The following is a 24,803-nucleotide window of genomic DNA, read 5'->3' on the forward strand; positions in this document are numbered from 1 at the left end:
AACCAGAGCCTTGCGCTGCTTTATTTGCTCTCTTCCCACCGCCGATCTCTTTGCAGGGCTGGGGGCCGCTGCTGCCGCAAGGGGCCCCTGAGCGGAGGCAGGACTAAGGAGAAGCCTGGGGGCGGGGGTCTGGGGAGAGGGAACCCCCCGAGGCTGGGGACGTCACGCGGCCCACTGTGGAGCGGAGTCGGGGACTCCCCCCGGCTTCTGGGACGAGTGGCGACGGCCAGAGCTCCGCCCGCAGCCGGAGGCGGCCAACCCCCGGACGCGAGGCGGGCGGGGCGCTGGCTGGCTGGCTGTAGCCGCGCCTCCGGGAGGTAGCGGCGCGCGGCGGCGCTCCCGGGGCTGGATGGGCTGGGGGGGGCTGGCGGGCTGGCCCTGGCCGCCCCGGGACCCCGTCTGCTGCGCGTTGCTGGCGGCCGCCGGGCTCTTCCTGGGGCTCTACTGGCTGCTGAGCCGCCCGCCCCGGGGGCTCCCGCCGGGCCCCAGACCCTGGCCGCTGGTGGGCAACTTCGGCTTCGCGCTGCTGCCCGGGCCGCTGCGGAAGAAGTGGCAGGGGGGCTCCCGGACGCTCTCCCCGCACCTGCTCCTGACCGGCCTGGCCAAGGTCTACGGCAGCGTCTTCAGCCTCTTCGTGGGCAGCCGCCCCATGATCGTGCTCAGCGACTTCGAGGCGGTGCGGGAGGCGCTGGTCAGCCAGGCCGAGGTGTTCAGCGACCGGCCCAGCATCCCCATCGTGGCCATCCTCACCAAGAAGAAGGGTGAGCGCAGGGCCTGGGGGAGCAGCCCGGCGAGCCCCCCGCCCGGCTCGGCCACTGTCCTGGCGCCGGACGGCCGGGGCTGCAGATCCAGGGGTGCCTCCCCTTGCATTGCACGGGAGTCCATGCAGGAGGGAAATGTGGGCTCCCTTCGAGGTGGAGCGTCCTCTCCAGGCAGGTCTTCCCAACCGGCCTTGTGGGAGGGGGTGCCAAGAAAGGGGCAAACCTCACCTCTCCAAACAGGAAAGCCCCTAGCCCTGGTAATGGAGCCTAAAGGGGTGGCCGGATGGATTTCTTATCCTCACAACAAAAAAGGTTTGAGACACAGTGCGGGGAAGAGATTGGTCTTTATTTCCTGGCCCCAGTCAGTTGACATGGGTCAGATGATTAAAGGTCCCATGGCAGCCAGGGTCAATAGCCACTGACTGTGGTGGCTGTTGTCACTTCCCTTCCCCCATGTACGCCGGTACAAACAAGCATAAGACAAAATGAGTTGGGGTGTAGGGTGTATCCCGAGGAACTGGCTTGCTTACCTTTCCCAAAAGTCTTAGGCCCTGCTTGCAGGGAGGAAGTATGGTGTCGCAGAGGCCTCATCTACACTCAAAGTTGAGTCAACCCAGCGACGTCACTCAGGGCTGTGAAAAATCCACATCCCTGAGTGACGTAGTGAAGTTGGCCTAGCCCCTGGGGTAGACAGTGCTAGGTCGACGGAAGAATTCTTCTTTTGACCTAGCTACTGCCTCTTGGGGAGGTGGATTAACTAAGCCGACTGGAGAACCCCTCTTGTCATTGTAACGAGTGTCTACAATGAGCGCTATAGCAATGCTGCTTTAGTGTTTAAAGTGCAGACAAGCTCTAAGTCACTGAATCGGGCCTTAGGATATCTGGGGTCAATGATCAGATCTACCACTGACTTCCTACAAGGCTTGGGCAAGACTCTCTCCCTCTTTATTCCCCATCTTTAAAATTGGGAGAACAGTATTTATGTACGTAACAGGGGGAGGTAGTACAGTAAATTCATTACTTTTTTGCAAGATGTTTGGATACGACAGTGATGGGTTGGGACCTACATAGATAAAAGTTGGATAGAAATTAGTTATATTTAGGCCTGGTCTATGCTAGAAAATTAGGTTGGCTTTTCTACCTTAGTTGAGTGAAATATCCACACCTCTGGGCACCATAGTTAAACCAACCTAAGTACCCCTGTAGACAGCGCTAGGTTGACAGAAGAATTCTTCCATTGACCTAGCTACTGCCTCTCATGGAGATGAATTACCTATGCCATCGGCAAGCTCTGCAGTGGCATGGCTGCAACCGTACAGCTGTCTCTCTCTAGCATTTAAACTGTACACAAGCCCTTAGTGGGGATGAATGAGAAGAACAGGGACTGTTTTGTATTATTAGTCTAGTGTCCAAGACTTGATATATTTAGTTCTAGATCTGTGCTAGAATATCACTATCATTCTGAGGGGCCAATGACCTCTAATCTGTCCCATGTCCATCATGCTGGTTTCTTGAGTGTACATCAGTTACATGAAATAAGTGGTTTCCTGACAGGGGGGGTGAGAGTTCTTAGGCTTTGGCACATCTTACTTTTGGGAAATCTAGGTTATAGAGGGGGAGTTTTGTATTTTGTCCTGACTGTGGCATGTTCTGCAATCCAATCCAGACATGGAGCTCCATGTCTGAGGGCTGGCTTCTGCGAGCTCTTCCCTGTCTCTTGTGAATTTCATCCATTGATGTTTTTCATGGTTTCTAATGAGTATAATAGATTTGGTGGCTCTTGATCTCTGAAGTAGTCCAGGTGTGGCCCCACTGAGGGCTTTAAATGTCAAGGCCAGAAGTTTGAATTTGGTCTGTATCTCGGGGAGCCAGTGAAATGTGCAGTCTCAAGGTGACGTGGTTGTGTGGGCTAGAAAGCAAGTTGCTGCATTTTTAACCAGCTGTTGATTTTATCAGACTTTAAGTTCTGATGCCTTGTGAACCAGGGCTGAAAAATTCACTGGACTCCTAGTAACCAGATGTGAAAGGTTGGGGCAAGAATGCTAAAGGCCTATGGTAGCCTTTGGACCTCTATGGTAGTCTTTGGACCTCTTGGTTGCTATGTATACTTGAGGGGTAACTATCAACTGTCCCTCCCATGGAAAACTTTGGCTGCTGTTAGGATAGGGAGTGTCTGTCGCTCTCCCAGCCTCCGTTTGTTGGGTCCTCTCATGAATAACTTCAGTGCCTGCCTCTGCTGCTGTCTGTAGCTTTCTTGAGCAGCAGCAGTGGATAGAAAATGGAGTGATCTTTGACCATTTCACTGCAACCCACCAAGTTCTGAATAGAAGCTATGAAACTAACTGTTTCTGTTAGCCCATATGTACACTACACTAACATTTTTCTTCACGTTTTCCACCAGTAAACTGCCAGAGCTCAGCTACGCCCTTGGCAGCAATATGGGGCATTAATGTAGACTGGCAGCTTCTGGCAACCTCTGTTTTAACCACCACATCATCCAGACCTGCTCTGAGTGTTAGACAAGGTGGTGATAAAAGCACCAGCAGCAAGTCCATCTTAGCATTCGCACCATTGCTGTGGCCACTGAAGCTGCACCAGGGGCTATGCAATGATGAGAAGGCTGATGAGAAATGCTAGTGGAAACAAGGCCTACAGGTACAGCTGTTAGTTTTTTGTCAACAAGGTGAGATGAGGTCTGTGGTGTGTCCTCCGCAGTGTTTCTGCTACAAAACGAAGGCTGGACCATAGCTCTTTAATACTACCATACACCTTAATTCAATAGGATAGCTGGTGTATTTGGGGAAAATCTGGGCAGGTAACCCATAATAAATACTTCTATAGGGCACATCCCTATATATCATCCCTAATGCCTCACTCTCCATGCTTCTCCTGTAATCCAATCCACATTTTTAACAAAGAGCCTACATTTTCAGTTGAATGTAACTACTGTATTTGTCCTATTTACATTACCATAAAAAGTTACATTTTTATTTCATAAATAAATACATGATGCAAATTGCCTGGAAAGTAAACATGATACATGTATTGTTTTTTGTAATGCACATTCCCCATAGACAAATGCCACCAAAAAGTAACAATTCTCTTGCTTCTCTATGTACTGATATAATTGATCTTAGATAAAGTTAATCCTGAAACCATAAATAAGTTAATTAAGTTCATCATCTCGTCTAAAAACTTGTTACTATTACAACTTCATTTCTGGATTTAACCCAGAAGTCATGTTGACATAATTTAAAGTACGTAGATTTGTGTTTTATGGGAGGTCACCAGACTCTGTGACAGTATTTGAAATTCTGACCCCCCACTGAACAAAGGTTTTGATACATATTCTTAGCTTGCGATGATGCCTTTAGTCTCTGTATTCCAGATAAATCAAGGCAATTTAAGGTCGTGACCCTGCAGTCTGGCCCACATGGGTGGACCACTATTGAAGCCACTGGGGCTCCACACAGAGAGCCTAAGCCTGCCCGTCTAACTAGCACTGATATTAACTTGTGTGGAAAACCTTTGTCGTATATATTGAAATAATAAGGGAGAAAATATACAGTTTCTCCCTTTATTGTTTCCATTTTTTACCTTATCTTGTCAGTGTAAACTACAAAGTGTGGTTAGGCTTGGGTCCCCCTCTCTGCAGCTTTATGGTGTATAAAGAAGAGACAGAAGATTTTCCCCTGCTGTATGGTTGCATTCTCCTTTCTCCCATCACTGTAGAAATATTGGCAACATTAAGTACGGTCTTCCATGTTGTAGGAGCGGGCAAACTTTTTGGCCTGAGGGCCACATCGGGTTTCTGAAATTGTATGGAGGGCTGGTTAGGGGAGGCTGTGCCTCCCCAAAGAGCCAGGTGTGGCCCTGCCCCATGTGACTCCCCCCCCCCCCCCCGGTGGTCCCCCAGGGACTCCTTGCCCATCCACACACACCCCCGCCCGGGAACACTGCCAACCTCATCCAACCCCTCCTCTCATTCCTGACTGCCCTGCCGGATCCCTGCCCCATCCAACCACCCCTTCTCCCTGACCGCCTGCACTGGCTCAGGTCGCGGCTCGTTGCTTGATGCATTTTTATGGCTTCTTCAAATTCTTCCTTGTATACACCCATTCCTGGGTACACTTGGCTCTCGGCTGATGTACAGAGCAAGTGCTGTTTTCCCTAGCTGCTTTTTTCAGTGATCTTCTGTTAATAAACAAAAGTGCTGAATCACTCCTCTTTATTGTTACCTGGCACTCAGCCAATGGGTTCAGGTTTCTTCTCTGATCTCTGTTGTTGCTCTAACCTTGCTCTAACCTAGTGCTATTTTAATCTGTTTCTCCATCTCTGTTAGTTTTTGCCTATAGTAAGCTAGTTGTCAGTGCTTCCAATTGAGCTGGGATTTTTGTGTTTTTGATGATCTCATATGACAGTCTTCTCTGTGGAACGATGTCTGAAAAATCTTTTTAGACTAGAACCTCGGAGTTATGAACACTTTGGGAATGGAGGTTGTGCGTAACTGAACAAAACGTTACGGTATTCTTTCAAAAGTTTACAACTGAACATTGACTTCATACAGCTTTGAAACTTTACTATGCAAAAGAAAAATGCTGTTTTCCCTTCATTTTTTTAGTAGCTTACATTTAATACGTTTACTATATTAGCTTTTTTTATTTTATTTTGTTTTGTTTTGTCTCTGCTACTGCCTGATTGCATACTTCCAGTTCCAAATGAGGTGTATGGTTGACTGGTCAGTTCCTAACTCTGATCAGTTCCTAACTCTGGTCAGTTCCTAACTCCTACTATAATATGAAATTGGGACAGTCTCAGTTCGCCAGATCAGCTTTTAATGCATAAATTGAAGGGAGTTTGCTCCCTTAAAAGATTATGAGACTGTCTTCACCTGTGGATGGTATTCATGTCCTCAAACTACTCTTTCCCCCGCCCCTCTTCTGGAGTCAGGAAAAGGTTGTGCTGAATTGTGGTTTGGTTTTGTTGTCGTACTTGCTTTAGGCCAAGATAGAAGTGTTCTGTTTCACTGGAATGATTAATACGTTCTTGGTAGATTTCAGTATCAGATGTGCCTTAGTTTTTCACCTGTCCTAGTTGATGTTACTGCTGCTACCTAGAAACACTGCCCTGGGGAGGGTAATCTGACAAGCTAAGAAAACCAACAAAAACAAAAAGTGTTCTGTACAGAGAATGTATTGCTGAGAAGCTGTTCTTCAAGGCATATTTATAGGAGACAAAATGAGGTTCATTTGAACACCTGTTCACTCAGTTGGTATAGTACAGTGACTTTTTTCTTAATCAAGTACTGATCATAATACTTTGCTTACTTCAAGATCTTTGGAACTAAACAGTGAGTTCAGATTTTTCAGCCTAATGCAGTCACTTTAATAGATAGTTCAGTCAGAAAATCTAATCATGAAGACCACATACCAATCTTCATTTTGCCCTTTCATATCTCTTAGATTGTCCTGAGTCTGAATAGTGTACATTCTCTTGGCATATACTATTCTTGGTACATTATTATACCCACTCTTTTAAATAACTTTTCTGGATTTATTTTAGGGTTATAACTCATTTTCATGTTTAGAGTTTCGACTGTTAGGTCCTTTTATCAAAATGTGGATGCCTATCCAGTATCCAGAAGACATACCTTTCTGTTACCAATTTCTAATGGCCACTGAGTTTCTCTCTTGTGTTTATATATCTGGCCATTTGTTAAATTAGGTATTAAACTCTTATCAAAGTGCCTTTCACAAATCAATTAATTTTTAAAAAAAATCTTTGAAACTTAACATTAATAGTGAGACATGTGGTTGTCATGTAGCTTTTGTGAAACAAACTGCTCTTTCTAAGAAAACATAATGTGAATTCACCATAAGTAGCACTAAAATATTGTTTCTTGCTCTGGTGGCTTAAAATACTTTTCCAAGTTACTCTGAGGTTTAGATTAATTTTGGTTAATTTGGTTAAGTCACTGTAGATAGCCGGTTTTTTGTTTTGTTTATATCAGAGGAGGGCAAACTACGGCCCGCGGGCCACATCCGGCCCATGGGACCGTGCTTCCCAGCCCTTGAGCTCCTGACTGGGGAGGCTAGTTCCTGGCCCCTCCCCCGCTGTCCCCCCTCACCCGCAGTTACGCTGCTGCGTGGGCAGCGGGGCTGTGAGCTCCTGCTGCTCTGAGTGTCATGGTAAGGGGGCGGCAGCGGCGGTGTGCGTGTGCAGCAGCGAAGGGGGTTGGGTAGAGGGTCCTGGGGGGCAGTCAGAGGACAGGGAGCAGGAGGCGGTTGGATGGGGCGGAGGTTCTGGGGCAGGGTGGTCGGGGGGCCTTTCAGGGGTGGGGTGTGGATAGGGGACAGGGAGCAGGGGGGTTGCATGCGGGTAGGGTCCCGGGGGAGGGGGTGGTCAGGGGACAAGGAGTTGGGGGGGTTGGATGGGTTGGAGGTTCTGAGGGGGGCAGGAAGTGGGTGGGGTGAATAGGGCACGGGGGCCAGGCTGTTTGGGGACGCACAGCCTTCCCTACCCGGCCCTCCATACAGTTTCACACCCTGATGTGGCCCTCGGGCCAAAACGTTTGCCCTCCCCTGGTTTATATAGTTAGTACTATAAATGTGTACAGCGTCTATTGTCAAATCCAACAAGATGTATCTATTTGCATGTAAATTAATATTTATAGTTGACTCCAAAGAAGCCCATGAACAAAAAAAAGTTTAAAGTATTGACTCGGGGTAGATTTCATAATAAGAAATGCCCATGGAGAGCATGTATCTAATGTTTTGAAAACTCCCTAGTGATGCAAATCCAAGGGCATTTTTACCAAGAAGTTTTAAATACATAGTCACCTTCCCAGTCTGTTTGCAGCTTTTATATCCTGTTGCCTAATTGTTTCATAAAAATGTAGGGGTTAACTTGAATTTTGTCTTTGATGGGAGTTACATGCACACAGACAGTACTGGGAGGTGTGTACCATAGAGAGAGTCGTCCCGTAATGTTACAGTGCAGAACAAATTGTGTTTGAATATTTGGTTTTCTCCATCTTGCTCATGGCATTTGTGTAGGAGGTCCCCCTTTTTTTTTCTTTTCTTTTTGTTTAAAGGGTTACTGCTAACGTATGTCCAAAATTTGACATTCCTGTGAAATGCTTACAAGATGGTAAGCAATAATAATAGTTCTATAGTGCCTTCCAACTGAGGATCTCAAAACGTATTACAGACATTAATTAAGGCTGTTGAGGTAGCCATTATATCCAATTTACAGATTGGAAAACTGAGGTACAGAGTTGCCCAAGGCCATATAAGAAGTCTTAGAGCTGGAACAGAGTCATCTTTCTCTGGCTGCTAGTTCTGTGCCTTGATCACATGACTCGCCTTTATTTTTGGAAAGTTCCTGATCTGGTTGTGAGGGTTTTTTTTTTCTTTGTTTTGTTTTTGGGTGGGGGAAGTGGAATTAAATGTGTCACCTTGAGAATATAGCTGCTCAATATGGGATTCACTTTTTTTTTTTCTTTTCTTTTTTCAGGTGTCGTTTTTGCACCATATGGTCCAGTATGGAGGCAACAGAGGAAGTTTTCTCACTCAACTCTTCGTCATTTTGGATTAGGAAAGCATAGCCTGGAACCCAAAATCATTGAAGAACTGAAGTATGTGAAGGAAGAAATGCTAAGATACGGAAAGGATCCATTTAACCCCTTTCCCATTATCAGCAACTCTGTGTCCAATGTTATCTGTTCTATGGCCTTTGGTCGGCGCTTTGACTATGAAGACATTGAGTTTAAGACCATGCTAAGTCTCATGTCACGTGCGCTAGAGATTAGTGTAAATAGCCATGTACTTCTGGTCAATATTTGCCCTTGGCTGTATTATCTTCCCTTTGGCCCTTTCAGAGAACTGAGACAAATTGAGTTGGATGTCACAGCTTTTCTAAAGAAAATAATTGCACAGCACAGGGACACCCTGGATAGAGAAAATCCCAGAGACTTCATCGATATGTATCTCCTGCAAGTGGAAGAAGAGCGAGAGAGCAACAGTGAGAGCAGCTTTAACGAAGACTACCTGTTTTTTATCATTGGTGACCTCTTCATCGCAGGTACTGACACCACTACCAACACGTTGCTTTGGTGTCTGCTCTATATGTCTCTCCACCCGGAAACACAAGGTAAATGAGACTTTTTCTAACAGTACTTATTCTACACTGGACTACAAGACTGTGTTGTTGGTTTTGTATAAGGCTGTATTTTATCAGGAAGGCAAACAGGCAAGTAACCCAAAATTTTGTTAATCTGAAATTCAAGTTATAAATAGGTATAAGTAACTTAAAGGGCTAATACTCAGTAGATCACCTCAATATCCTAGTTTTATTATATATGTAATAAAATCAAATACAAGTCCCCCCCAAAAAAAACATAAGTGCCCCAAATGGCATTAACGTTGCCTACGCAATCCCTGCCATACTGTGCATTTGCCATGTAAGTTTTCTAGATATGTATCTAAGGCAAGTATTGCAGCTAGTTGACATGTCAAACTTGGATACATTGATGTTTTGGCCAGGAACCCCCTCTCTAGGTTTCAGAGCCTGAATTCCAGCCCGAGCTGCAATATCTACTAGACAAAGAAGGTTTAAAGTACGAGGCACTGTGACGTGGCTGTAGTAAGTTTTGCCTACAACACTTCTGTCAGTGCCTCCTAATCTAGAGTAATCTTTTTAAAAAGGTCAAGGTAATAGTTTATTGGAAAATAAATCTTCTTCAGGCAAAGATTGTACAATAGGACAGCAGTTCAGCGTTTTGGAGATAAATGAGTTCGCTCAGTGCTAATTTAAAACATCATTTTATTGCCTGTTGTTAGATTGGAACAGGAACAGCCAAACACCGTATCACCTAGGGACAAACTCTTTTCTAGGGTGACCATATTTCTTAAAGTAAAAATGGGATGGTCTTGCCCAAGCCATTGCATTACCTGTGTTGACCTTAAGTCTTCCAGCAGCTGTCCCACAATGCCCAATACTGACCGCTCTGGTCACAATTCTGAACTCCACTGCCGAGGGCTCACAGGGAGTGGAAATCGCCCCCCTCCCCCTTAAAACCCTACAAAATTTTTAAATGCATTTTCCTGATTGTCCAGCTTGGAAGTTGGTGAGCACACCTAGCAGTTCTCCATTGTTGTGTGCAATGCCCCAGCTGACCATGCCGGCGGCATGCTCTAGACATGCTCTGTTCTGGAGCAGACAGGAGATATTGGATCTCTTGGGCCTGTGGGGAGAAAAGACTTGGCAGGCACAGCTACAGACCAGCTGTAGAAATGTGGACATCTGAAAGCTGATTGCTCAGGGAATGCAGGAGAAGGGGTAGGATGGGGATCAGCAGCAGTGCCTCATGAAAGCTTGTCTCTGTCACCAACAGAAATCTGTCCAATAAAATATATTTCCTCCCCCAACTTTGTGTGTCTCATAGGAGTTGGGGTATTTTTACCACTTCGGCTAACAGAGCAATAATATGAATGAAAAGCCTTCTAAAATTCACTTCATGGGCTGGGGTTTAGAAGGCTTTTATGAGTTTCGTGTCTTTAGCTTCTTTATCCACTTACACATGCTAGTAATTTTTCTCTTTTTTTTGCTGTTGATTTGAACCATTTTTTGTCACTTGTTTCTGACCCCATCTTCTGTTTTGAGACGAGATGACCAGAACTGAGCATAGTATTCTAGGGGAGTGTGCAACATTGATTTATATAACTACACTATCTCCTTACCATATCATGCTTTATACATCAGAATATTCTTCTCTGCTTTCATTTGGCCTGCCTGGGAGTCTTGCTGTGCCACCTCTTGTTCCTGACCATGAGGCTTCTTCAGCTCTTATGAGGAAGCAGCAGCATGGTCAGGCAGTTCACAGAAGTAGCACTTGCTGGGGGCAAACTCTTCCTGTTAAGGAAGAAGCTGGGCTAGAAGGGAGGCAAGGTGAAGAGAAAGAGTTGGTTCTCGCTATCTGCTGGAAGGAGGAGCCCACTTTTAGCTCTTGTGGGAGCTAAAGAGGGAGAGACATGGGGGAGGAGGAAGAGAGAGAGAAAGGAAAGAGACATACGTGATCAAAACTAACTGGGCTCCAGTCCTATCTGGATTCCAAAGATAAGTATATTTGTCCAGGATCTGAGGGACTTTTAAGTACTGATTTTTTTTTTAATTAAGCAAAGATAGTGTAGCAGTTTTGACCTGCTATTAGCTTAAAAAGTCAAGAAATCTTGCACCTTGCAGTCAGCAGTGCAAACAGGGCAAAGCATCTAGGTGGTTTTATTACAGTCTCACAAACCTCTGCAGGATCTACAGACTGCACCATGGGGATACAACACTTTGGTGACATAGTGTGTGTAGACAAGTGAACAACCCGGAGATGGCTCATCCTCAAAATAAAATTATTTTCTACCCCTTGAAAACTGTTTTCCATTGAACCACTCTGAAAATGCCAGAAGGATCAGAATCTATCAAAGTGAAAAGCAACTCTGGTATTCTAAAAAGAAAAGGAGTACTTGTGGCACCTTAGAGACTAACCCATTTATTTGAGCATGAGCTTTCGTGAGCTACAGCTCACTTCATCGGATGCATACCGTGGAACCACGAAAGCTCATGCTCAAATAAATGGGTTAGTCTCTAAGGTGCCACAAGTACTCTAGTCTGTCTTCGCAAAAAGAAAAGGAGTACTTGTGGCACCTTAGAGACTAACCCATTTATTTGAGCATGAGCTTTCGTGGTTCCACGGTATGCATCCGATGAAGTGAGCTGTAGCTCACGAAAGCTCATGCTCAAATAAATTGGTTAGTCTCTAAGGTGCCACAAGTACTCCTTTTCTTTTTGCGAAGACAGACTAACACGGCTGTTACTCTGAAATCTGGTATTCTAAACAGGCAAATGGGTAACTCACTGCCATCACTGCAAAAAAGTTTTTCACTTTGTGTTCCTCATTTGAGCAGCAATTTCCTTAACAAATCCATAGATGGCAGCACGTGTCTGTTTAGCAAGTGACAATTGCTGAATCCCTTTCCCTGCCTTAGTGGTAATACACAGAACTTTTTCTTATGCTGACTGAGCAGATAATTAACCTTAAATCACAGTTGAGGAGATGGCAGGTCTAATGCTGAAAGGTAGAACTGGCAAGCAAAACAACCACTACAGGCACAGGGTTTCCAGGGAAGTTGTGGATAACTAATATTAGCTATTACTTAAAATCCAAACTGTGTTATTTGGTTATTTTTTCCCCTCTGGCCTGCCCTTCATCTCTTGCTTGTCTTTTTAGGTTGAGAGTTCTTTGGGGCAGGGTCTCCATCTTCATAGTGTGGAAAGCACCTAGTGAATGCTGCTGTAGTGAGCTTAATACTATGTGAGGAGCCCTCAATGCTATGATAAATAGATTGAAAGAAGGAGCTTGCACCTTCCTCCATTACTTTGGGCTTGATATACATGAATGGGTAGGATAGAGAGTCGGCTTTCAGTTATCCTTTGGTAGGTTGGGTGAGATGGGGCAAGGAGGAAAGAGAAAGTGGGTAGAAACTCTTTCCAACACCGTGGCTGATCACAGATTTTTGTGTACTAATAATGGGTCTGGTGTTTTTTGTTAAACTATTACCCACAACTCTGAGGAAGGCTGTGCAATCCCTGAGCCAAGGAGAGTGCTAGAGAGCCAGGACTGAGAACCGCAGACCCAAAGGGAGAGACTTTAGTTCAAGTTGATATTTGGATTTAATAAAGTAGAACCCCAGTCCATTACTACAGAGGTCTGCTGTGTATCTGAGAGGGCTATTGCTGCTACTCAGGTACTCATATACTAGAGCTGGAACCCCTAAGGCTATGGCTGCCCCTCCATATGCCAGTAAAAGAAGGTAATCATCTTGCAGCTAAGGAAGGTGTGCCTGGTCATCCTTCCTTGATCGAAGGGCCAGGTAAGAAGGGGAGTCTCAGAATCCCACCTTTGGTACTAGATGTCGTAGGGTATGCCTGTCCTGGAGCACCCCTGCTGAGCTAGTGTGGCTCTGCAGGCACTCCCTGCCTTGGTTTCATTTCTCTGAGGGACATTTAAGACCTCACACAGCCCACCCGGGTATAAAACACAATTCCCCTCTTGAGGTTGTAGTTTAGTTCCAGATTATTTTGGGTTTTAAAAGGGCTCTTTCCCTTGTCTCAGGGGTTGCACAGCCTTCCTCCTGGGGGCCTGTGGTTCTCAGTCCTGGAAGCTCCTTTCCTTTGGGAGAGGTTCTCTCTCTCTGAGCATCTACCTATAACTGAGCTCTGATGACCTTTTATTGGCCCAGGTGCTCATTAGCCAGATGGGATCTTTAATTTAGCTCCTCATGGGTAGTCTGGGCACAGACTCCCTTTAAAGGACCAGCAACCTCTGAACTCTCATTAGAAAACTCCTATGCACTTGGCTGCCTAGAAGTGAAAGTCTCTTGCTATCCTATTATCAGTACCTATAGTTTTCCTCAACTATATCATGATTGATGGTAATGTAAATATGAAAGTGCGACAGTGCCTTTGCACCTAGTTTTCATCTTTCTCTTTACTCCTCCCTTCTTTTGCATAGAAAAGGTTCATGCAGAAATTGAACTGGTCATCGGGCATGACAGAGCTCCTTCTCTCACTGACAAGACTCATATGCCCTTCACAGAGGCAACCATCATGGAGGTGCAGAGGATGACTGTGGTTGTTCCTCTTTCTGTTCCTCGAATGGCCTCAGAAACTGCTGGTAAGTGTTTGTATGTTTGTTCATTTGGGGTTTTTTTTGTTTTGTTTTTTTACATTTTGTGGCTGAAATGTCTGATGGGACAGACGGTGAGAACTTTATGAAGATTGCAGTTATGCAGATATAGATGTAAATTCAGTGTGTAAAATGCCATCTCTTTAGAAAGAAGGGCTAGGAATGTTCATCCGATCATCCAAAGTGGTTAACTTAAGATGCCCAAGTATTTCATAGTTAGAGCCCTATCTGCTGATGAACAGGAATTGCGTGAGCCTTTGTTGATAGACCCAGCCTTTGAGAACAGTAGAGAGAATCTCCGCTTTAATTTTACAAAAACAAAAACGTCTCTAGCCCTTTTCCTGGCACAAAGAGTCTTGAAAATATTAACATGATGTAAACCGATTGCTAAAATGGAAAGGAATGTGCTGCTGGTTTTTATTTCTACAGAAAACAATAATCTCTCCAAAGTCCTCTTGCTGGTCCCTATTGTCAGGGGTGTGATGGTGGTAGACAGGAATGGGTTAACCTATGTGGGAGGTGTAGCAAAAAAATCATCTTGCAAGCCACCCAAAAGCATATCCTTCTTTAAATATTTTTTAACATCTGCTACAGTGATGCTGGCTGCCTCAAGGAGAATTCCCTCCTTTTGTCCCCCAGCAGTGTCTCAAGGTGGTCTTGGAGAGATGAACTACATAGTTCCCTTTACCTTCTGCTAGACTCTACAACAGTGTATGTGGAGGAGGAGAGCTGATGCCAAACCACTGCTGCTTTGAGTGGGATTCCTGTAGCTGTTACAGGCAGACCCTCTCCTTGCCAACGTTTGCCTTCCCCTCAGAGTCTTACGAGCTGACACTGGGTGCTCTGGCCTGGAGCTCTGACACCTCCAGCACAAAGCCAGAAAGAATCCAACTGACCACTGAACTGGACATTAGAGGGGACATCATCCCCACCCAGTCAAATAGCTTGCAGACAGACTGCAGGACAAATTGCTGGTTGCAGTTAGCTTTTGTGGGATGGCCTGCCAGCTCTGATAAACAGCTGCCAGATAGGGGAGCCTCAGTGAATTACTAGGAACCAGAAAGGGGAAACATGATAGGCCAAGACTTACTAGACTGGAGATTGGGTAGGATTACGTGTGTGAGGATGGGGAGGGGAAGATGAAATTAATGGACATTGGGGAGAGGGCAAGGTTTTTGGAATGGATAGATTTTTGTGGGCAGGGGAATATTGTTGAAGTGGAATACGTTCTGAGGAAGTCCTGTGTTCAGAATGCTGGCAGTATAGGCCTGGTCCAGTCTGTGTTCCTGTGAAACTTTTTGGGTTAGCTTAATGGTTGCAACAGTAGAAGATCTGAAATGTCTCTGCTATTCTAGATAACGGTAAATGATTTTAGTAAACTAAAGGGATTCGTGCACATCATGCAGTGTTTGCTTTGCACTGCATCACTGGTGAATTCTAGTTTTATCAGCATTAGCTAGTCATGGGAGGATCATCCCAATGTAAGGGGTTCCTCTGGTGGGACAACATCTTCTGTTCAATCTTCCTGTCTGCTGCTGGCATGTTGAGTGAGATTTTTTGGAAACATAACATGGCTGGGACTTTCCCACACTCTGTTGATCCCTGACTGTTAGCATAATTTAGTATACTTGGGGCTGCTCTAAGTTGTGCTGAGAGACTAAGCTGGAGCACAGCCAGCCCAGAATCAGGGGAGCACAAGGACCATTGCACCCAGGCTTCCACCCTCTGTCCTGAGATGTGGTGGGTGTTCCTTGCCCATAGCTGAGGATCTGGGCTCTTGTTTAATTACTATAGTCCCTCTTTCATTAAGCATGAAATCTCTCACATTTGCTCCTAACAAACACCTATCAAATCTCCTGTCTCTGTTCTTGTTTTGAAGTGCTACGGGGATATACTGTTCCTAAGGGCAGTGTGATTGTGCCCAACTTGTGGTCAGTGCACAGAGATCCAAATGTATGGGAGAGACCAGATGACTTCCAACCAACAAGATTTCTGGATGAAAATGGCCAGCTAATCAAAAGAGAAACGTTCATTCCTTTCGGAATTGGTAAAATATCTAGATACAGTTGGAATGGGCTTTTTTGTTTAAAGTTTGGGGTGAGAGTTACGCTTCCGAAAAGCCTTTAGCATTTGCCATTTTCTCATTTCATCATAGAAAATATTCATTTTTAAAATAAAATAAAAGTTGAACATATATGGTGCACACTGATTACTTAAGCTTTTTATGTTTTTTTTTAAACCTCTTGGGAGCGTCCAACCCCAGCTGCCTGTTTAAATAAGTGCAACCTTCTCCCAGTAGTTTCCCCAAGATGGATCAGGTGATACTGTTAAAGTGGTTTTACTGCCATAAAGTGTTAAGACTGTACGTGCTTCTAATGTCAAGCAATAAAACCAAATGAAATCCAAACCAAGACTCTGAATCCCAAGTTTAGAAAGTTCAGCTCTGAGTCCTTCTCTGCTTGGAACAAGATTGTAGGGAAATTGTAGGGCTGTAATTGAATGAGTCAACAGTATAAGGATCAGTAATATTTACCTTTCTAACCTCTTGTTAGGTAAACGTGTGTGCATGGGAGAGCAGCTGGCAAAAATGGAGCTGTTCTTGATGTTTGTAAATCTCATGCAAAATTTCACCTTTTTGTATCCCGAGACTGCTACAAAACCAGCCATGGAAGGAAGATTTGGCCTAACTTTAGCTCCATTTCCATTCAATATAATTGCTTTGGAGAGATGAAGAAACTTCAAAAAAGACTAAATGAAGAGATACTGTACTTAGCAAATTCAGCTTTATATTTTTATCATTCTGAGGTATGAAAACATGTTCAATAAAAATGATTGGTGAACATTCCTTGATTATGAACTAGTAACTCAAGTTTAGCTGCTGAATTCCAAAAGTGACTTGATGAGAGCATGTCAGCCAATTTAATATTCTTCGTCTTTTTATTTCTTTAAGATACAGTTTACCCAATCTGCTAACGTTAATTTTGGGGCAAAGGACCAAAATAACACATGACGCTTTACAAGTATCAAGTGTCATTTTGGTCAGTATGTTCTCAAAGTATTTTGTGTATACACTTGCCAAACAAAAGGAAGGATGTGATCAACTAATACTAAAGGAAGCATAAAATGATTTAAGGGATTTGTATGTTTGTATGAAGAAACATGGTGACTAAATGCTATGTTGCTGAAGAGTGTTAGAAATGACAAGAACAGGGATACTCAGACTAAGGCTCACAAGTGGCTCTTTAATGTTTCTCCTGCGGCTCTTTGCAGCACTAGATGTTAAAACTGTGTGATTTAATTATTAACCAATCAGGATGCTTTTACTATGTTATTAACCAATTGTCGGTGATAAAATAATACTTGGTCAGTCATTTTGGTGTGAGAACTACATATAATAAACTATATATTTCCACATCATACTATTTAAATATGAGTGTTTTGAAACCATGAATTCACACTACTACTACTGTGGCTCTTTTGGATAATGTCAGTTGCTACTTTGGTTTCTGAACCACTGAGGTCTGAGTATGACTGGACTAGACGACACTTTCTGTAACTTGAGAGGATTTTTTATTTTTTAATTTAAGTGACTTCTAATTTATAGATAGGGGCCAAACCAAAATGCCTCACTGGATCCTGGATCAGAACACTCCTGAGTATTGGGAACCTCATGAAAATTCAGGTTCACACTCCAAGGAGAACCCTATCTCATGCGGTCTCTGGGTACGTCTACACAGCCAGTAGGAGCGAGCTTTTGACCGAGTCGATAGACTCGAGCTCACGCTACTGTTCTAGAAATAGCTCTGTAGACAGAGCTTAAGTTGTGGGTTGGCATCTTCCCCCGCCCCCAGGTTTAAGAGCCTGAGCCCCAGCCTGAGTTGCAATGTTGTCATAAATATAAAGGGAAGGGTAACCACCTTACTGTATACAGTGCTATAAAATCCCTCCTGGCCAGAGACAAAACCCTTTCACCTGTAAAGGGTTAAGAAGCTAAGGTAACCCTGCTGGCACCTGATCTAAAATGGCCAATGAGGGGACAAGATTCTTTCAAATCTGGGGGTGGGGAACAAAGGTTTTGGTCTGTCTGTCTGATGATTTTGCTGGGAATAGATCAGGAATGCAGCCTTACAACACCTGTAAAGTTAGTAAGTAATCTATAAGTAATCTAGCTAGAAAATGCATTAGATTTTTCTTTTGTTTAATGGCTGGTAAAATAAGCTGTGCTGGAGGGAATGTATATTCCTGTTTTTGTGTCTTTTTGTAACTTAAGGTTTTGCCTAAAGGGATTCTCTATGTTTTGAATCTGATTACCCTGTAAAGTATTTACCATCCTGATTTTACAGAGGTGATTCTTTTACCTTTTCTTTAATTAAAATTCTTCTTTTAAGAACCTGATTGATTTTTCATTGTTCTTAAGATCCAAGGGTTTGGGTCTGTGTTCACCTGTACAAATTGGTGAGGATTCTTATCGAGCCTTCCCCAGGAAAGGGGGTGTAGGGCTTGGGATATTTTGGGGGGAAGACGTCTCCAAGTGGGCTCTTTCCCTGTTCTTTGTTTAACACACTTGGTGGTGGCGGCATACGGTTCAAGGACAAGGCAAAGTTTGTACCTTGAGGAAGTTTTTAACCTAAGCTGGTAAGAATAAGCATAGGGAGTCTTTCATGCAGGTCCCCACATCTGTACCCTAGAGTCAGAGTGGGGAAGGAACCTTGACAAATGTCTACACAGCTATTTGTAGTATGGTAATAACATAAGACTGGCCCTACTGGGTCAGACCAAAGGTCCATCTAGCCCAGTACCCTGTTTTCCGACAGTGGCCAGTGCCAGGTGCCCCAGAGGGAATGAGTGTCGCTCATTCCCAGCTTCTGGCAAACAGAGGCTAGGGACACCATGTGGGCCCAAGTCTGTCAATCTGAGCTCAGAGGCTTGCTGCTGTGGACTGTGTAGACCTACACTAATAGGCCAAATTAAAATCCCAGATCCAACAACTATCAAACTGTGAAAGTGAAAAGAAAACTGGAAAATGTATATACAACATGACTATAAAAGAAGAAATAAAAAACTGTAATTTAATGAGCTGTAATATGTCTTTTCAAACAAGCATAGAATCATAGAATCATAGAATATCAGGGTTGGAAGGGACCCCAGAAGGTCATCTAGTCCAACCCCCTGCTCGAAGCAGGACCAATTCCCAGTTAAATCATCCCAGCCAGGGCTTTGTCAAGCCTGACCTTAAAAACCTCTAAGGAAGGAGATTCTACCACCGCCCTAGGTAACGCATTCCAGTGTTTCACCACCCTCTTAGTGAAAAAGTTTTTCCTAATATCCAATCTAAACCTCCCCCACTGCAACTTGAGACCATTACTCCTCGTTCTGTCATCTGCTACCATTGAGAACAGTCTAGAGCCATCCTCTTTGGAACCCCCTTTCAGGTAGTTGAAAGCAGCTATCAAATCCCCCCTCATTCTTCTCTTCTGCAGGCTAAACAATCCCAGCTCCCTCAGCCTCTCCTCATAAGTCATGTGTTCCAGACCCCTAATCATTTTTGTTGCCCTTCGCTGGACTCTCTCCAATTTATCCACATCCTTCTTGAAGTGTGGGGCCCAAAACTGGACACAGTACTCCAGATGAGGCCTCACCAATGTCGAATAGAGGGGAACGATCACGTCCCTCGATCTGCTCGCTATGCCCCTACTTATACATCCCAAAATGCCATTGGCCTTCTTGGCAACAAGGGCACACTGCTGACTCATATCCAGCTTCTCGTCCACTGTCACCCCTAGGTCCTTTTCCGCAGAACTGCTGCCTAGCCATTCGGTCCCTAGTCTGTAGCTGTGCATTGGGTTCTTCCGTCCTAAGTGCAGGACCCTGCACTTATCCTTATTGAACCTCATCAGATTTCTTTTGGCCCAATCCTCCAATTTGTCTAGGTCCTTCTGTATCCTATCCCTCCCCTCCAGCGTATCTACCACTCCTCCCAGTTTAGTATCATCCGCAAATTTGCTGAGAGTGCAATCCACACCATCCTCCAGATCATTTATGAAGATATTGAACAAAACCGGCCCCAGGACCGACCCTTGGGGCACTCCACTTGATACCGGCTGCCAACTAGACATGGAGCCATTGATCACTACCCGTTGAGCCCGACAATCTAGCCAGCTTTCTACCCACCTTATAGTGCATTCATCCAGCCCATACTTCCTTAACTTGCTGACAAGAATACTGTGGGAGACCGTGTCAAAAGCTTTGCTAAAGTCAAGAAACAATACATCCACTGCTTTCCCTTCATCCACAGAACCAGTAATCTCATCATAAAAGGCGATTAGATTAGTCAGGCATGACCTTCCCTTGGTGAATCCATGCTGGCTGTTCCTGATCACTTTCCTCTCATGCAAGTGCTTCAGGATTGATTCTTTGAGGACCTGCTCCATGATTTTTCCAGGGACTGAGGTGAGGCTGACTGGCCTGTAGTTCCCAGGATCCTCCTTCTTCCCTTTTTTAAATCCTCAAACAGTTATAGTAGAGTTGAGTTGGAACCAATACTAGCAGTGTTAGTTGTAGTATATTTAACTTTGCCAAAAATTGACTGCTTTGAAATATTTACTACTCTTTTATATTGCTTTCATCTCTTGCAAGACAAAAACCTTCATGTGGTGCTCCCGTTACATGTGGTTTGTTTGTTGTCAAAAGGCTATGAGACATCTATTTGTTGATCTCCAGGTATGGTTTTAGCAATGTGAAATTTGAGTCCTTGTCAGGGACAGCATTGAAGAACCGTTGGACCAGCTCCACATGTGTACCAACTGAATTCTAGTTGGCTGTCACATGCTAAGCGTGACTACCTTTCAAGAGTTCTTAAGGAGACTGACATTTTCTTGTAGAGCAACATCATCACTCATGCTGCAGATTATGAGCAAGAGATAAAATTTATGTCTATTAGCTCATTGCCACCATGGACGACACAGCGTATTGCCGTGCCGTGTACATTAGGCACGGTCTTAAAGATGTCTCAGTCCTGGAGGAGTTCAAGACCGTGGGAATCTCTATTGCTGCACGAAGATTGAGACAACTGATCATAACTAATGTCTACAGACTTCCAAATCTTGAATAGCTGAAGCAAATATTACCATTTCCCCCTCACCAAGCTGTGTATCTTGGTGATTTTAATAGCGACCACTCACAGTAGGGCTATAGCAGAAATGATGCAGCTGCTTAGCAACTCACAGGCTGGGCCTTGTTTGCACATGTCCATCTTTTTTGACCCTAAAACTATTGACTTTTCACTTGGCCAAATGGAATACTCTACATATGTTTTCTGATTAAAGACAATTCTGGTGTTCCTCTGTAAGCTTCAGGAACAGTCCTTAGAAATTTCCTTGCAGCCAACAGTGGCACATTATTCTGCATGTCTGCTTTGGAGTTCCATTTATTTGAATCAGCACCGAAACCATGCAAGAATTTCTGCAAAGCAAACTGGGTTGCATACACTGCAGAAGTTGAAGACTGGATACACTGTATCAAACCAATCCCAGAAAACTGACTGCTTTGTTCATCTTATTAAACGCATTTCTCACAACTATCTATATTTCTTGCTGGCAGCTGGAGACAGAAGCACTCTTCAAAGAACATGGGAAGAGTGGTGATCTAGACACCGAAAAAGCAGGAATAGAGTCCTTGAACTCCGCTCGCCTGAAGAGATTGAATGAAACCATGGAGGATCTGGACTTCACTCATTTCAGTTGTAAAGCCTGGGCATTCCTCCATAAGCTTGGAGCTGCTGACTTAGTGAAACACCATCAACTGAAAATTACAGCCAATTCGGTTAACGCATACCTTCTCTGTAATTCAAAGATCAAAACCGACAAGGTGACTAGACAAAAGATTGAGGAAAGAGTTCTTTTCAAATGTCCAACAAAGCCCTGCCACTTTGCTGCGATCATCTCCTTATACTGCAGAAGAAATAAACAAGGCCTTCATGGCCTCCAAAAGTAGAAAAGCTGCTGGCAAGGATGGCATTTATCCTGATTTTCCTTAAGAATTTGGGACCAAAGGGACAAGTATAGTTGACAGACCTATTCACTGCCATGTATTTAAACAGGGAAGATTCCTAAAAGCTGGCATGAGACAATAGTTATTGGCCTCCTCAAACATGGGAAACCACCAAATGATGCTGTCAGTTATCACCCAATATCACTCCTCTCCACAACCTGTAAGTTAATGGAGCGGGTTTTACTGTCCCATCTCACCCTTATCTTTGAGGCCATCCTGCCAAAGGAACAGGCCAGTTTCAGACTGGGACAAAGTGGCTGTGACCAGGTTCTCACCGTTAATAGTTACATCCAGAAGAATCTAAAACCCAGAACAGCACTAATAGATTTATCCACTGCCTATGACATGGTATGAAGAGATGGGCTATGGCTCAAGGTATCAAGTATCAAGGGTCATCGAATACCATAGCTCTGTGCAACTCCTGGCCACAATGTTGAGCAACTGTAAATATCGCATCCCTTTTGAAAGGGCAGATCAGCAAAGCATGCATCCTCAATGATGATTAACCTCAAGGATCCCTGCTGGCTCTTTTACTATTCAAGATCTATATTAGTGACTTATGTTACACAATTTCACATACATTGATTTATGCTGATGAAATTCCTCTTATGGAACAAGGCAAAAGGCCTCACTATCATGGACAACTTCCTCTTCACCAACGTCAAGATAATGGCAGAATACTTTAAATATTGGGAACTCTGCCCCAGTGGCTCCTCCAAAAATCTTGATAACTGCCTTTCTCCTAAACAACAAAGCTGCTAAGAAACTACTTAGTGTGACCTTCAGCAATCAACAGGTCCAAAATGAGCCCTATCCAAAGTACCTGGGTGCAACTTTGGACAGAAGTTTGACTTTTAAAGTTCATCTGAAGAAGACACGCAAAAAGCGAAGACTAGCTTTGTCCAAAAACATGTAGACGCAATATGGGGTGCCACTACATGCGGACATTTCAAACAGTGCATCTAGCACGTGTTCTTAATTGCTGAATGTTGTGCATCGGTCTGGAGAGGCAGCTTAATGCTACAATGAGAATTATAACAAACATGAAAATCAACACCTGTTCCATGGTTGCCCACTCTGGCACATGCACTGTCACCCAAGATCCAGAGAGAGAGAGAGACATACAGCTTGTGAGTACAAGTGAACCACGTCCAACCTGAACTTACCAGTTCATCAGGACCTCTAGAACCTTCCAAAGACATGCCTGAAATCTCTCCATCCTTTTTGGGATTGGGTAAGCTCTTAAATTGTCCTCATTCAATCCTGAGGCCCACTGGAAAAAAATTTGGGATAATGTCTCGAACACCTGATTGCAGACACCAGAAAAAACTTCTGGGCTTCAGTCTACCCCAGAAACAATATTCCACTTCGAACTGTTTGAGAACATCAGATGGCAGATACTGTCAACTCTCTCAACTCTGGAAGATGAGAGACCATGCACAATGTGTCTATGGAACCCAGCTGCAAACTGTGGGACCAGTCTGTAAGTCAGTGCCCACTTCAGTCATTTGCCAGTGGTATCTTAGGGTTGTACCAAGCCATTTCTGAGACTACCCGTTGGCTCACCAATCTGGACTTGGCTCTACAAATGTTGCTAATTACCCCTCTTACCATACACAAGAAATCTCCTTAGAGCAGGTTGAGGTGAAGAGGTTCCTGCACAGCTGATTCCAGAAATCTTCAGTTGCAAAGGTACAATAAAATGCTGATAATTTTTTATCTGACTTCTGTTTAAATGCCTACCCAAACACCATGGCTATGCAACTGATTGATTGATTATACAAAGTACGTACACTTACCCTCTACTTAAGAGGGTAAGTACTTTAAAATTTTGGCAGAATCCAAAGAAACGACACATAAAATAATAGGAGTACCTACATATTGGTTAAATGGATTTGCACATAAATTGCTTTTGCTGCAGTCTGCCTTCAAAACCAGTGATCTGCAGAGAAATTTGGTATGTAAAAGTCACATTACTTCTGAAAACTGTTACTTTACAAGTAGTTCCGTAAGAGTTGTAGCTTCTGATCGTACATAGAATCCAATGCTGCATAATGTGAAGTGCTGCTATACATACACTATAGGGGTAACCATTATCACTTCTGCCAGAGCTAGTTATTTGTTGTAACTGACACAAAGGCCTTTCATCCCTGGCAAATAAAATTAAGGCTTCCACTAGTTCCTGAGAGAGAGATTGGAAACTACATGACCCAGAGGAAGTAAATTACTCTTGTTTGTGTAATTTATACCCTTCTGCTGTGGAGCAAAGTTAAATTGGTAACAGATGTAAGCTGAGAGGAGAACTGGATTGTGCAATATTGACCTACATTGTTTTTGCAGCAGATAAGTCTTGAATGTGCCTTTGCTGAATGGTGCCTACCTTTATTCAACTTGAGAATTAGTTTCACTGTAATCTTTTGTTTAATTTTTTAATCAGGTCTTTTCTAAAGCTATTACACATTCCATTTTATTCACTAGGAGACGCATAGCAGTGATGTTGACATCTGGTTAGCAGAGCTACCAGCTTCAACCACCTCTATGCCAGCATAAGAATCCCTTTCATTTTAGTACCGCCCATCCTTCCAAAACAGTTTTAAAATGTTGACACCCTGAAAAAGGAAGAATGGTGGAGTGGGGAATAAAGAGGCATGGGGGGTGGGAAAGGGACTGCACAGAGCCCCAGCATGGTGGGAGAAAATGGGGTACCTTGGCATGGGAGATGGGGAAAGGGGTGTTGCAGAGAGTCTTTGAAATGGAACAGGATCAATGGTGGCACAGCGGGAGCTTGGGTGGAATAGAGGGATGTAAAAAGCCCTAGCACATTGCTTTTATAGACTGAACTCACTTCACAACTAGTGTAAGTATCTTCATAATTTTACATTGGACTACTTCTTCCCCTCTGTACTCCTAGGGGAATTTTTGCTGCTGTTAGCATTGTAAGTATAAAAGTGAAGCTACTATAACATTAACTTGGCCTGATTTTACCTGTATGACCTACTATCAGTACTGCAAAATTGTGGGGGTTTACATACACAAGATTTAAATATAATAGAATTAGGCTTGGTCTATACTTAAAATTTAGGTCAGCATAGCTACAGCACTTAGAGCTGTGAAAAATTCATATCCCGCAGCGCCATAGTTATGCTGCAGTTACCGCAGTGTAAACTGTTGACTAATATATGCTAGCCAGCATCTCAATTTATATAGATAATATGCATTAAGCACACATATTGTAACAGTGATATAGTCTAAATTGT

At 44.0% G+C, this 24,803-nt stretch overlaps 1 protein-coding gene across 1 annotated transcript; it reads left to right on the forward strand.

Annotated features, from left to right (window-relative positions):
* The first annotated feature begins 304 nt into the window (after window positions 1–304).
* Window positions 305–18,570, forward strand: CYP2U1 (cytochrome P450 family 2 subfamily U member 1). Its single transcript, XM_048847450.2, has 5 exons — window positions 305–761; window positions 8,277–8,912; window positions 13,324–13,485; window positions 15,377–15,544; window positions 16,050–18,570. Exons 1-5 carry the CDS (start codon window positions 350–352, stop codon window positions 16,226–16,228), a joined length of 1,557 nt encoding a protein of 518 aa, XP_048703407.1. The 5' UTR covers window positions 305–349; the 3' UTR covers window positions 16,229–18,570.
* Window positions 18,571–24,803: the final 6,233 nt, after the last annotated feature.

This window comes from Caretta caretta, chromosome 4, assembly GCF_965140235.1.
Source record: "Caretta caretta isolate rCarCar2 chromosome 4, rCarCar1.hap1, whole genome shotgun sequence".
Lineage (NCBI taxonomy): Eukaryota > Metazoa > Chordata > Testudines > Cheloniidae > Caretta > Caretta caretta.

Excerpts from the sequence above, each read along its gene's own strand:
- CYP2U1 (XM_048847450.2), top strand. The coding sequence starts at position 350 with ATGGGCTGGGGGGGGCTGGCGGGCTGGCCCTGGCCGCCCCGGGACCCC. Across the intron at positions 8,913-13,323 it reads TCTCCACCCGGAAACACAAG|AAAAGGTTCATGCAGAAATT; the intron begins GTAAATGAGACT and ends TCTTTTGCATAG. Across the intron at positions 13,486-15,376 it reads AATGGCCTCAGAAACTGCTG|TGCTACGGGGATATACTGTT; the intron begins GTAAGTGTTTGT and ends CTTGTTTTGAAG.